The sequence below is a fragment of the Anolis sagrei genome, chromosome 5, assembly GCF_037176765.1.
Source record: "Anolis sagrei isolate rAnoSag1 chromosome 5, rAnoSag1.mat, whole genome shotgun sequence".
Lineage (NCBI taxonomy): Eukaryota > Metazoa > Chordata > Lepidosauria > Squamata > Dactyloidae > Anolis > Anolis sagrei.
This window is the reverse complement of record NC_090025.1, coordinates 110,401,544-110,415,333: the sequence shown is the minus strand read 5'-3', so window position 1 is coordinate 110,415,333 and position 13,790 is coordinate 110,401,544. Positions and strand designations below refer to the sequence as shown.

General features: G+C 38.6%; 1 protein-coding gene across 14 annotated transcripts in view; it reads right to left on the bottom strand.

Annotated features, from left to right (window-relative positions):
* Nucleotides 1–13,790, bottom strand: part of SLIT2 (slit guidance ligand 2) — a 294,505-nt gene that overhangs the window by 76,650 nt on the left and 204,065 nt on the right. For all 14 annotated transcript variants that reach the window (XM_067468990.1, XM_067468994.1, XM_067468992.1 and 11 more), the window contains exons 7-9: nt 11,471–11,542; nt 8,658–8,821; nt 6,569–6,707 (exon numbers count right to left, since the gene is read on the bottom strand). In XM_067468990.1, the coding sequence (XP_067325091.1) occupies nt 6,569–6,707; nt 8,658–8,821; nt 11,471–11,542 (375 nt within the window). The remainder of the gene's footprint in view (nt 1–6,568; nt 6,708–8,657; nt 8,822–11,470; nt 11,543–13,790) is intronic.

Here is a 13,790-nt window from a genome sequence, read left to right as displayed (position 1 = left end):
ACAATGCTAAATTCTGAACTGGGCACAGACCAGCTCTTAAATGTAGACATAACCTCCGTATTTGTGACTGAGATTTCTTATCTATCTGTTTGCCTGCATGCCTATCTACCCATCCTGCCCACCCACCTTTCTTTCTTCCTCCCTTGGTTTTCAGAAATGTTATCAAATACTGTTTAAGTTGTTGTGCGCATTTCATTATCTATTTAATTTTTTTCAGAGTTTTATAATGGTGTTATGTTTGTTTTTAATTTTATGTAAGCTGCCTCAAGCATTGGTGACACAGAATACAAATATTTTAAATTAAAAACAAAGAAATTAAAGTTCTCCATTAGAATGGAGAGAATTATTATTACTATTATTAAAATTATTTGTGAGATGCTGCTCTATACAAACAAGTGAAGTAGATTTGTACAATCTAAAGAAGATCAAAAATAAAACAGCTTAAATATAAGAAAGCAGTCTGAAGCTGTAACAAAACAAAATAAACAGCTGGTGAAGGGCAGGCAGTGGCAGTAAGGTTGAAGGGCCTTTCACCTGCTGCTGGGTCAAAGTATGATGGAAATGTGCCTGTCTGCTCTTCTCTCCCTCTGGGAGGCCACACACTGTAAAGACTGTGTAAATAGGTTTTTTTCCCAGAAAATATAATCTGAAGAGTTGGTGAACTGTGCACCATCTACATTCATTTAATGGGTACGCTCATTGTACTCTGACTGCTTAGATCACTAAACCTTGCAATTTGCACTAAAGTGTGTGCCTGTAGAAAATGTGTTTCCCAGCTCCAGAAATCTGGGAGGAGAAAAACCTAGGACTGATTAAAAAATACAGTTCAAAACCTATTCTGCCCAAAATTTATATATAATTGTTTTGCAGAAAGCAACAGTGAATAGGAAATTCTATTTTTTGCACAGAAAATTCTGTTTTCTGTGCAAAAGAGCGCTGAACAAGTCCCGAATTTCAAAAACTTCCTCAAATGTGGAAGAAAAAAAAACTAATATTATTCATGGTTTCTGTTGATAAGAAAATGATTAAGAAATTACCTTCCTAGCTTGTAATTTTGGACAGAAAATAAGAAAACGGAATTAGCTTTAAAGTGGGTGCTGAGTTTTCAGTAGGCATAATGCGCCCGTACCTTGGGAAGTCTGACTTGGCCACGGTGGTACACGCTCTGATCACATCCCGCCTTGACTACTGCAACGCTCTCTACGTGGGGCTGCCCTTGAAGACGGCCCGGAAGCTCCAGCTAGTCCAGCGCGCGGCAGCCATGTTACTAACTGGAGCAGGACGCAGGGAGCATACAACGCCCTTGCTGTTCCAGCTCCACTGGCTGCCGATCTGCTACCGGGCCCAATTTAAGGTGCTGGTGTTATCCTACAAAGCCCTAAACGGTTCCGGCCCAAAATACCTTTTGGACCGCATCTCGGCCTATGAGCCCACGAGGACATTGAGATCGTCTGGGGAGGCCCTTCTCTCGATCCCGCCTGCCTCACAGGCACGTCTGGCGGGGACGAGGGAGAGGGCCTTCTCGGTGGTGGCCCCCCGGCTGTGGAACACCCTCCCTGTTGACATCAGACAGGCGCCCTCCCTTATGTCCTTCCGTAAGAGCCTGAAGACATGGCTATTCGAAAAGGCATTTAATTAAGTGCTACAGTAACTGGAAATGACAACTGGAACGGAATATGACTACGAGACGGATTATGATTCTACGATAAGACGAAGCGGATTATTTTAGTGTAATTAGATGTCTGTGTAGTGATATGTTAGTTTTTGTCATGTTGGCTCATTGTACACTGTCTTTTTTGTATATTGTACACCGCCGCAAGTCGCCTCAGGGCTGAGAGCGGCGGGTAATAAATGCAGCAAATAAATAAATAAATAATATTTCATGTTAGTATGAGCTTCGATAAAATAGTAAAGAGTAGAGACATCACACTGGCAACAAAGATCCGCCTAGTCGAAGTCATGGTATTCCCTGTAGTAACCTATAGATGTGAGAGCTGGACCTTAGGGAAGGCTGAGTGAAGGAAGATAGATGCTTTTGAACTGTGGTGTTGGAGGAAAGTTCTGAGAGTGCCTTGGACTGTGAGAAGATCCAACCAGTCCATCCTCCAGGAAATAAAGCCTGACTGCTCATTGGAGGGAAGGATACTAGAGACAAAGTTGAAGTACTTTGGCCACATCATGAGGAGACAGCAAAGCCTAGAGAAGACAATTATGCTGGGGAAAGTGGAAGGTAAAAGGAAGAGGGGCCGACCAAGGGCAAGATGGATGGATGGCATCCTTGAAGTGACTGGACTGACTTTGAAGGAGCTGGGGATGGTGACGGCTGACAGGGAGCTCTGGCGTGGGCTGGTCCATGAGGTCACGAAGAGTCGGAGACGACTGAACGAATGAACAACATGAGCTTCTATCTTCAAACCAACCAGTCATGAGATGCTTACATTTTGATTTGCAAATCAAGCTAGATTTTGAGAGAGGGGCTGTTATGTGCAAAAAAAGTCTGATAAAGAACTAGCAAGTAGACTATGCAGAAGCTACCTAAAGGGTGGTGTTTTTGAAAGAGCTTTGTGAAGAAGAAAGTAGAAATGGGGGGGGGGGGGGAGAGGGGAGAGAGTAATAGTCCACTACCAATTCTTCTTTCAGTGACAAATCTGCAAGTTGATAAATCTACAGGTTCTTCACTGTTACAAGCTGTTCATGAAAATTATTTGTTGCAGAAAAAAAATTATACTATTCAAATTGGTGGTCCCTGGACCTGAGCTGGTCTCTGATCAATTGGAACGCATCAATCCCTGCTGCGTTCCAGAAAAAAAATATGGTGATGCTCTCACACACACTGGAAAACATGCTGATCTTCCACATCAGACATACTGATTTAAGTGATTTCAGTTTATTAGACAACACGTTGAGTGATAAATAAACACAGTTTACTATTATTATTCGCCCAGAATTTTAAAAAATCATCTTTTGTTTTCAAATTTCCTTTTTATCTACTAATTTTTATAGAGAATACATTTTTCACATTACTCCATTACAATGCTAATTGCAAATGATGAAAGGAAATTTGTATTTTACTGATAAAATCAATTTAATTAAAAAGTCTTATCCTAAGGAGTGTCTTGTAGTAAAGACAAAATCTATAGTCCTTGAGGATTTGCAAATAAATGCATTTAAGAAGGCAAGCCTGTTTTTGGGGGGAGGAGTTACTTTCTGTAAACCACAGAGTACAATTCTTATATTATGGCAAACTATTGCAAGTGTCTTCCAATTCTGATTTGCAGGCAAGTTCTGCAATAGGAACAATCTGATCACATCAGGAAGTGAATGAGGAAATCCGTGCAGATAAAGAGAGAAGCTGAAAGGAAAATACAAGGGTTTGTGCAGGTGTCGTGCAAATGTGGCCTATCTGGTGGTGAATTGGTTTATCCCCGGATGTTGTATATACTGGGTGGGATGGTTGTGCCATTATTTTAAATTAATTGATTATTATTATTATTATTATTATTAGCATTTCTATCCCGTCCTTCTCACCTCTGAAAAGGGACTCAGGACAGCTACCAGTAGGCACCATTTGGTGCCAAACAATACATAACATAAAATACACTTAACCTACATTAAAAACAATTATAAATACATTAAAACGATTTACCATTTCATGCATAACAGAGGCATTGTGGGAGGGGGGGAGGGCAATATTAGAATTTCTGGGTAATGTTTGAAGTTGACATGAATGTCAGTTTGCTTGTCGGTATTGTCAAGCTATAACATCTTGCTTTTATTGATATTGTTTCAGTATCTACCTTGCTCCTGGCAGTGCGGAGGATCAGAAATATATTTTAGTGAGGTAGCCGTGGCACAATGGATGCTAAAGTAGCAGATTCTCTGGCTCATTGCTTTGGTTTTTATTATTTTCCAAAGGAAATAAAATGTCCACAAAACAGGAAAAAACATGAACAATGGGATGAATGTAATTGAAGTACAAGTATGGTTATACATGGTATTGAAACGATAGTACATTTCAGCGTATTTTTCATCTACTTTTAGCATAACTGATAAAAACAGACTTAACAGATCACTGCAGGCCTTGAATCTAAAGCACTGCAATATAAACAAAGATACCGACTATTTTAATATCCACGTATCTACCGAGAAAATGGGAGGTAGAATGTTCTTCATTTATGCTGTGAAACTTTCAGGCTATTCTACGGAGGCTCTTTTAAGCTGTACAAATATACTCCAAAGCATTAATATCCACAAGATATTACTTCAAATCTTATGTGTAAAATAGCCATCAAAGCCCTACTTATATGCTGTGTCTCAGGCATACAAAATATGCTTTTTGAAGTATTGTTCCAAACTGATGTTCCAGACTCTTGCTGCCTGCTGGTTAAACACATTTGGCTAACAGTTTAAGGAACCTGTAAACATTGCCCTAAAGCTTGACTAGTTTTTATGCCCACACAAAGATGTTCTATCAAACAGTACAATACCCCAAGGGACTAGTTGTTGATGACATAAATATCCCAGCTGCAATTTTATCAGAAGAATCTGACAAATACTGTCAGTTTAGTATTTTCCAATAATGAATCATATGTATTTAGAAGTCAAGGGTTGTTTTTTTTAACAAGGTGGTTATATTCTCTGTCAGATGCAAAGGTTTTCTGTTCTCACACTTTTGAAGATATTATGCTGCTGTCATTCTCTAAAGAGGACTAAGGGGACACACTAGCTTGCTGTCTTGCCCCAACGGCTGTTTTTGGAGTCCGTGGTCCCATGATCTGTCTTTCACTCAGCCTCCATAACTTTTTTTTATCTTGCCCTATGCCTTACTTAGCATAACATTTGGGTTTTATTACTTTTTAAAACAAATTTACAAATATATCAGTACATTAAAAAAAGAGACATAAGTGAGAGAGAAAGAAAACAAACTGCTCAGGAATAGACTGTTGAGACATGTATTCCATGCCCCTATCACTGAGTCTGTTTGCCATGTCGCTTTCTAAATGGTTATGCAGACCCTAAAGTCCAGCCCCAGATGGATCACTGTGTCCAACAAGGTCTGCCAAATTTATCTATTATATTTCCGATTCTTTTTGCTCATCATCATCATTATTATTTACCATGTGAAATCTTATTTCGATTCATTAAATAATTTAAATTACTCGATTGTTTGCCTTTCTGTATTTGTATGTCTAAAGTAAAAGTAATTAGCTCAGGATTGTCAGGATTAATTATATTAGTTTCACCATTCTTTATCAAAAGCAGAACCGTATGTGTAATACTATACTTTTATCTATTTAGCTATATTCTGGTTTGCAAACTTGTTTTCTATTATATATGTGCAGTAGGAACATATAGAATTTTCTGTCTTGTGTTTGCATAATTTTGACAAAAGTAAAAATGCAGGTCACATTGACCCGTAATGTGCACATTAGGAACATATTTTAGACCAGAGGATGTGAGATAAAGCAATTTGCATGTGGATGGGCGACACTCCTCCCGCTGACCAGCTGAAGAAAACACAAACACCGAGTTGGGAGAAAAATGGCCACAACTTGTTTACTGAATACAGGAACACAGGGTTGGCTGTGTTCCAGGCTTGGGTTCTGGATCGAGATCGATCAGCCCGCTGCTGACCGATACTGCTAAGCAAGTCCAGGTACCACTGGCACAATACTGGGCTAAGATGCTCAGCACCCCTGGGAACCACTGTTCTTTCCCCGCCCCCTTCCGATGGGGGTGTGTGAAAGATACCAGATCCAGGGCCCATGCCACATGCCAACTAAGTTGCAACGAGCTAACAATAACATATATAATGGTAGCCAAATCAAAACACAAAACAAGAATGCAGGGTGGCAGGAAGACAAGAAGAAGCAGGCCACTGCCTTCTGAGTACCTAGGGCAGCCTTTGCTGTGCAAAGGTGGAGGCAGGACCTGGCCAATCCGCAGGCAGGGCAGGGCAGGGCTGGCTGCTGGTTGGCCAGGAAGCCAAGTGGTGGGAAAGTTTTCTGCCATACAGGGGGTTCCTGGGAGAAAGAAGCCCCCTGCCTCCATCATGGCCATAGGGATGGCACCCCCCGCTGCAACCGGCCTTGCCCGGTAAGTCGAGCAATGCATTTATTTGCTAATAATGAGTTGCTTAATCTCAATCTCTAATCTAAAATATGTTCCTATATGCGACTGGAAACACATGTCCAAACAAGAATAGTTCAAAGGGATTTCCAATAGAACTGGAAAAGCTCTCTTCCTCCTATCTTAGAGGGCCAGTGAGACTTAGAGTGGAGAGTGTTGAATTAGAGGGACTAGTCATTTGACTCCGTGATCAGGTTTAGACTTAAAAGTTAAACCTAGCAAGCCATGTCCACTCATTCAATAGATAAAATTGCACAGTAGAATATGCTTACCCAACAAAAACAAACACAAGTTAAAAATGCAAGTTTATTTCTTTTTAGTAAATTATACTACTCAACAGTTATACATCTTAATATGGCATTTAGCTGCAATAACAAATACTAACACAATTGCAATATAAATAGAGTAATTAATGTGAGGAAAACATCTTGTTACATACATTTCTGTTATGGTTTCTGGAAGATTGGTTGGGATTTCAGCAAGGCCTTTCCCTCGGCAGTCCACAATGTTGTTACTACAGGTACATGCAGCGGGGCAGTGCAAGACGCTGCAGGAGGGAGCCATAAAAGACTGATGACCTGGAAATAGTAACAGATTGCTACTTCCAAAATTGCAAGAATGTAATTAATGAAAATCTTAACTTTTTATAACACTATATGCACTGCGAAAAGCAATGTTATCTCCAAGCTTCTTCAAATCATGAAAACAAATGTCAAAATGTCTAATAATAATTGTAGTAACAATAACCACTACCAAACTGAAAATAAGATACTTTGACTGCTTTCATATAGTGTATAGCTAAAAACTGGATTTAGTCTTACTAAGATTCCATCACACTCTATCAAACTCTTATGTAGCACAGTATAGATTCAATGAAACCTTCTTTAGTCTTTATCTTGACTTCCAAGAAAACAAATAACATATAAGTGATCATTTGTAGTCTTTAATCTACCAAAATGGATTTTACTTATCACTGAGTAAGGAGTGCAGGCCTTTAAAAAATGTAACTACAAGAGTGGTCAAGAAAGAAATGTATGTATATTCAGAACTGGGGCAGACATCCCATGAAAGCTCTTCTCACATATCTCAAGAGAGCTCTGAATTTTGTTTTTCATAGGTGAAGAGCCTATATATAGGATAACATGAATGAATAACAGTAGCCACACACACACACACACACACACACACACAATGTTATATAATTAACCAAAATTCAAATGTTAATGTCAACTAAGCAGACTCACTGAATCTCCCTTTGATTTAGTTAGTTTCCTCTAGCTGACCATAAATACTGTTTTTAGATGTGAAGCATAATATTAATAATTCTTGTCAACCATTCTACATGTCTAACAGTAGAACTAAAGAAAAGATGGGTGAATGTTACAATTTGTGGACAAGCTTTGAGAAAATATAATGTATGTTTATTGATAATTTAACTGATCACATAAATTAGTTATTTTGACTTGCCTTCATCCTCATCTAAGCGATCAGAACAGAGAAAATGAGAGATAAGTGTTAGTAATACATCACTGATTATTTTATTACTATATCCATACAAGCAAATGAAAAATCAGTATATAGCAAAAAGTACAAATGCATTCCATTTTCAATCCCATGGTTTTTTTTTTGTAAGTGAAGATTATGAAACTGCAGAAAATGCTGGAGTAGGACAATAAAGTGTGCATAATTCCAAATTGTAGTATTTATTTTACTGAAAAATATCTGAAATTTAATATGATGTGTTCATGCTTCCATTTTTCACAGGCCTCTTTTTCTAAATATATTACAGATTAGAAATTATACGCTCAATCAGCATGAATGGAGCTCCTATGTGTGGGATTCCCACAGGGTTTAAAAGAGGCCCATTTTCACTCCATCCACTTGCAGGGCATATCTTATTTACTTATTTGCTCTTCAGAGCACCCTGTAATCTGATTTCTCTGTTTTTCAGAGGAAATGACAGACCCTGAGCCTTTTGTTCTAATACGAGGATGTGAATGTCACATCCCATGGCTTTTTTCATGTCCTGCAGGCTTCTTCCAGATTCCCCAAAAGCATCCTCCCCCCTCAATAAACTGGTGAAAAGCATTGATACCTTAGAAGTGAGAACTGTGTTTTAGTGGTACAAAACTCCCCTCCATATTGTTTTCCTTCCCCGGTTTCCAGTGGTAATACCAAACCAGAAATTACTGATTACTTCTAGTTTTGTTTTTCCCCTCCCCCTGTATTTTTGCAAATGATGTGGTATACCATGGGTCCTGGTATCCAAAATTGGTTACTACCATCTTGCTCCAGTAAAAAATCAATAAGGATATGGAAATACCATACAAGTTTACCAACTTCCAATTGCTCTGCCTTTATCTGCAGTAACACAGGAGGGAGATAAAGCATAATCTTACTGAGCCCTATGCATCTTCACTGGGAACACTATGTTTTGTGCAGTATTAGGGAAGCTTATACTATTTGCATTGCATGCTTCATTTCAGTCTCTTTTATCATGCATTACATTGGGATACTAATGCTCTTACCACTGCAGGCAAATTCTCGTTTCTGAACTTCAGCTACGTTGTGACCTCGTAAGTGTGACGGACCCATACATTGGGTATATAAGCCAACCCGCGGTCGCTGGCGAAGCCAATCAGATAACCAAGCCAGATGACAATCACAGTAAAGGTTGTTTGAGTGAAGTCGGCTAAACAAACAAAAATATATATGTTAACATTTTCCACTGAACACAAAGCACACTTCAAATGGAACATTATTACAATATACACCTGCAATGCTACACACCTTGTCAAAAGTAAATCCACCTCATTAACTGGTAAGTAAATCTACTTTATAATAAACATATAAAGATATATCGGCAATCAGTTACTTTTAAAAGAGCCTGCAAAGAGCTAAATTACTTAATTTATTGGCTAGTATGAGGTCAAGCAATATCCTTATAGGTGGCAATGGCCATAGACCTGGTGCATAGGCATGGCACACTGCCTATAAAGGAGAAGCCATGACATGCTATAAAGATTGGCTGAGATCAGCTTGTTAAGGCTGTGGCTGTGTTCCACACACTCACTCACTCTCTCACACACACAGCATGTCATCAAGTCTGAGTAGCAATATACTAGTTAAAAATATGCTTGTTTTGGGGCCAATGGGGGCACTGGAGTGATGAGAAAACTCTGGGGCCCTTACTGGCCACACACCGAAGTTAGTGTATAATGGGCTCAGCTAGGTGCTTCTCTACCTTGTGATTAAAATTGTTCATGGCTACAGTTTTAACTGGCCATCCACCATCAAAGTCTTCACCCGTTTTTTATACATTTTTCAAATAGGGATGAAAGGAGTATTGTAAAATATTTTGCAATGTCCAAATCTCATGTTTTTCAAGTCTTGGGAAACCCTAATGAAAAAATCCTGAATTGACAAGAACCTTCACTATTTGGGACCTGTTCTGCACAAAATTTGGTTGCTTCATGCAAAAATAACAATTTCAGCACAAGAAACATCAAAACAATAGTTCAATGCAGGTATATTTAGCCTTGTGCAAACAAATATGTTTCTGTGCAGAAAATAATTTACCTCAACCTATGGAGGTATTGCTATTTCTACATCGGAATATTATTTTACATGAAGAAAATGCTGTTTTCTGAGCCAAACCACCATGTGCAATTTTTGTACAGAATAAGCCCCAAATTAGGAACATCATTTAAAAAACCTGCCTTGTAGTAAGAAAAAAGCTGTTGAAAACATTAATTGCTAATTTTTAGAAGAAAATTAGTGAAGAATCATACAGTTAGTTTTGAAAACTTATCAAGTGCAGAAACATATTAGGGGTCTTTCAATGAAAATTATGCGGAGAAGTCTTGGGCAAAAATTTATTCTAGATAGATACTTCCTATGTCTGCAAGATTGCTTTAAAAAAAGGAGGACAAAAGAGCACTCTTGGACTCACATACACATACATATACAATTTGGTTGACTTTTCTAAACATTGCTGTTGTTTTTATGGGGGGAAAGCAACACAAAGCAACACAACCTCTCCCCCTCGAGGGTAACTGGAATTGGATGAGGGAATTGAAGGTGGTGGTGGTGGTATTTGTCTAAATAATAATTTCATTAAATTGTTTTTGAAGCACAAATACTAGGCACATACTTTGCAGAAATGTTTGTTTTTTCTTCAGGAGGGGGAAAACCACAGAAATGATTTGTCCTCCTATCTATGGACAAAAGCAAGCATGCTGGCAGGCATCAGTTCAGCTAACCAGGTGGAAGAGGAGAGTACTGCTGTGTCCTGAATGTTTTTAAGCAACAGCAGGGAAACAATAAATACTGGTGGCTTTATATGCCATTCCCCCTCTAGACCTTTGAAGAAAGTGTATAAAACATCTGAAAAAGAACATCACATTATGTCTGAAAACAGTTTAATGTAGGTATTTTTGATATAATATCAAACATACTGTTTCAATCAACACGGAGAAGAAGTTGTTCAATTACTGTTTTTAATACCCTTAAGCATATTTTGCATGCAAGATTCAACCCCTAAAAATGGGATCTTGAAGTAAATGCTGACACAACTGTAATTATAGCACTGTTGGAAGAGCAGATATGTCTTTTTTCCCTATATTAGAAAGAAGCATTTTAATTTAATTAGGCCTGCCAGCATTAAAGCAGTAAAAGCTTAAAGACTTCACATTTATCATATCTGACAGCCAATCACAGATTTAGCTATGATCTTAATGAAACATGGATGATTCAGTTCTTTAAAACATCTATGCATTATTCCAAATATATGTTGACACTTCCAAATTTTGAACTGTCTCACTTCAAACCATCACTAATGTTTAAAATAATACTTTGGATCAGAATGAAGCCGCTAAGAGACTATATTCTCAGAATATCCCATCGGTCTGCTTGTCTTGTCTGGATTGAACATGCGATATTTGGGTTAGCCAAATTAAAATGTGTTTTGTAACACAGTCATGTGGGTGGTAGTTCTGATATTTTATTAATTTTGATCTGCCATTCACTCTAACAAGACATATCATGCTGCAAAGGCATTTCCAGTTATAATCTGTGAAATGTTTACACAATCCTCCTCCCTCCCTATATCAAGGGACACTTTCACCAGAGCAAAAGAGGATTGAGCACTGGTTGAGCATTGGTCTCAATAAAGAGGTCCTTGACATTGCTGAGTTACAACATGAGGAAGCAGATTGAGATCCTTGGAATGATTAAACAGCTAAAATATAGGCCCTCAAATATTAAAAAAATAGTGGCTGTAAAAATGAAAATGGAGTCCTTTATTCAATTATACTTTAAGTAAAACAGTATCATTACTTACAAAGTCCTGAGCTTGGGCATGTGGTTGAAACTTGCCACTGACAATCGTGTGATGTTGTTATTGTTGAGAGTGCTGTAAAACATTAATTACATATACAAATGTCTCAAATACTCCACAACTTCTATTATTACACACAAGGGTTCCAGAAAATACTTGAATTCAGAAACTCCAGGCATGTGTAAACAAAACAAAGGACAGTGAGAAATTGCAGCAGAATGTGGAACTCTGTTTTTCAAATAAACATTAGGAAACTATTTCTAGATTTTGTTTCAACTTCTTGGGACAGATCTATGTTGCCCAATTCATAGACAAATCAATACAGCTAATGTAACTTAAACAAAAGTAAAACAATACCAACAACATAACTATTAAGTATAAACAGCAGTCAAATGCAAAGAAGGAAGAATAAAAGCAGTTAAATAAGTTTAGATAGACCAAAAGGCAATCTAAACAACAAAAAGTAGATGATTGATGTAGAGTGCAAAGGGTGCAGAACAGAAAAGTCTCTTGCCATGGTCTTGGCAATTAATTGTGTGGTTTTTAAATAATTCAGTACTCTGTTGGAATAAGGGCCTAAAGGCACATCTAATCTTGAAAGTTAATCAGGGTCAATCTGGTTAGTTTTTGGATGAGAGATTAGTAATGAATACCACTTCTGAATATTCCTTGCCTAAGAAAATTGCATGGAATTCATAGGATTGCTGTACAGTAAATCCATAGGCAACTTAAAGAGGCATACACATGCTGGAGTGGGCTTCATCAAAGAGACACCGTAATACTGCAGTCCACTATCTGAAAAAAATTCTGTATGCTAGCCTTGAAAATTTCTTTCAATGTGTTTATCTCATGTAGGGTTTCAGACAGATGATAGCTGAATTGAGAGTTCTTTTAGCCTTGGGACACAGAGAGCTTCATGACTTCCCTCACATATTTAGCCGCTGAGATAGACACAGAAATTCTTACTCCCTCCTTGCTCCAAAACTTCCTACATTGTATACCTTGCTTTTAAGCAAGGTTCAGTGTCCCCAGCAAAATGATCTATTTGAAAAACATATTGCATGGATGGAAAAGGAGACCACTGATGCCCTGACACCAAACAGAGGGACTGACATAAGAGCAGATTGAAATCAGGAGGTCATGCCAATATGCGGTTACAGCTGTCCAGACACTTAGTAGTTGAGCTAGTTGTCCTAGGAAGGTAGATGAATTTGCAGACTTAAATGACAGACTTGCCTTATACCCTCATGGCTTTCTCCTGTGGATCATATCTTACAATTTGTCATAGGCCTTGGCTATTTGCTCTGATTCTAGTACTTTATTTGCCTTAGCATTTTGCGCCAAGACACAAGATTTTCCTATTTTTACTTATGACTTTTGAAATCTGTTCTACAGAATAATAATCTCACCCTGCATTTTTCAGAGCTTATTTGCTAAATTTCATATTGCATGTTCTTCTGAATTTGTCACCACATGGTTGTTCGGAGCCCATGGGGGCACACAGGACTGAAGACACACAGGTTGGAGGTTTGAATCCAGGGAGAGTGCAGATTAGTTCCTCTGTTAACTCCAGCTCCCCATGCGAGGACATGAGAGAAGCCTCCCATAAGATGATTAAACATTAAAACATCTGGCTGGCCGCTGGGCAACGTCTTTGCAGATGGCCAATTTTCACAAACCAGAAGGAGGAGATTCCATCTGAATATTAGGAAGAACTTCCTGACTGTGAGAGCCGTTCAGCAGTGGAACTCTCTGCCCCGGAGTGTGGTGGAGGCTCCTTCTTTGGAAGCTTTTAAGCAGAGGCTGGATGGCCATTTGTCAGGGGTGATTTGAATGCAATGTTCCTGCTTCTTGGCAGGTGGTTGGACTGGATGGCCCATGAGGTCTCTTCCAACTCTTTGATTCTATGATTCTAGAAGTGACTTGCAGTTTCTCAAGTCGCTCCTGACACACACACACACAAACCCACATGGTTAACTTCTTTGGGGCTTTTAGGATAGATAATTTAATCCCAGAATGACTATTCTGTCTGAGCTTTGCATGGGCCTGAGGAATGGCCCCCACAAGGCTGACAGAGCTTTAGACCCGAAGCCCAGAATTAGTGGTGCCAGACATGGCTGATTGTCCCGCTAAGTGAAATGAACAGAAGGCAAAATATGACTTTATAAAATATTGACTCCTGTTTCGTCTATCTACAAAATTAATTATTTTATTGGGCACATTACATTGTCCTCTCATCATACTGACTTTTTGTTTCATCTTTTGTGATTTTCACCATTAATGCTCTTATTCATACTGATGCACAATGCATGCCTGTTTGATA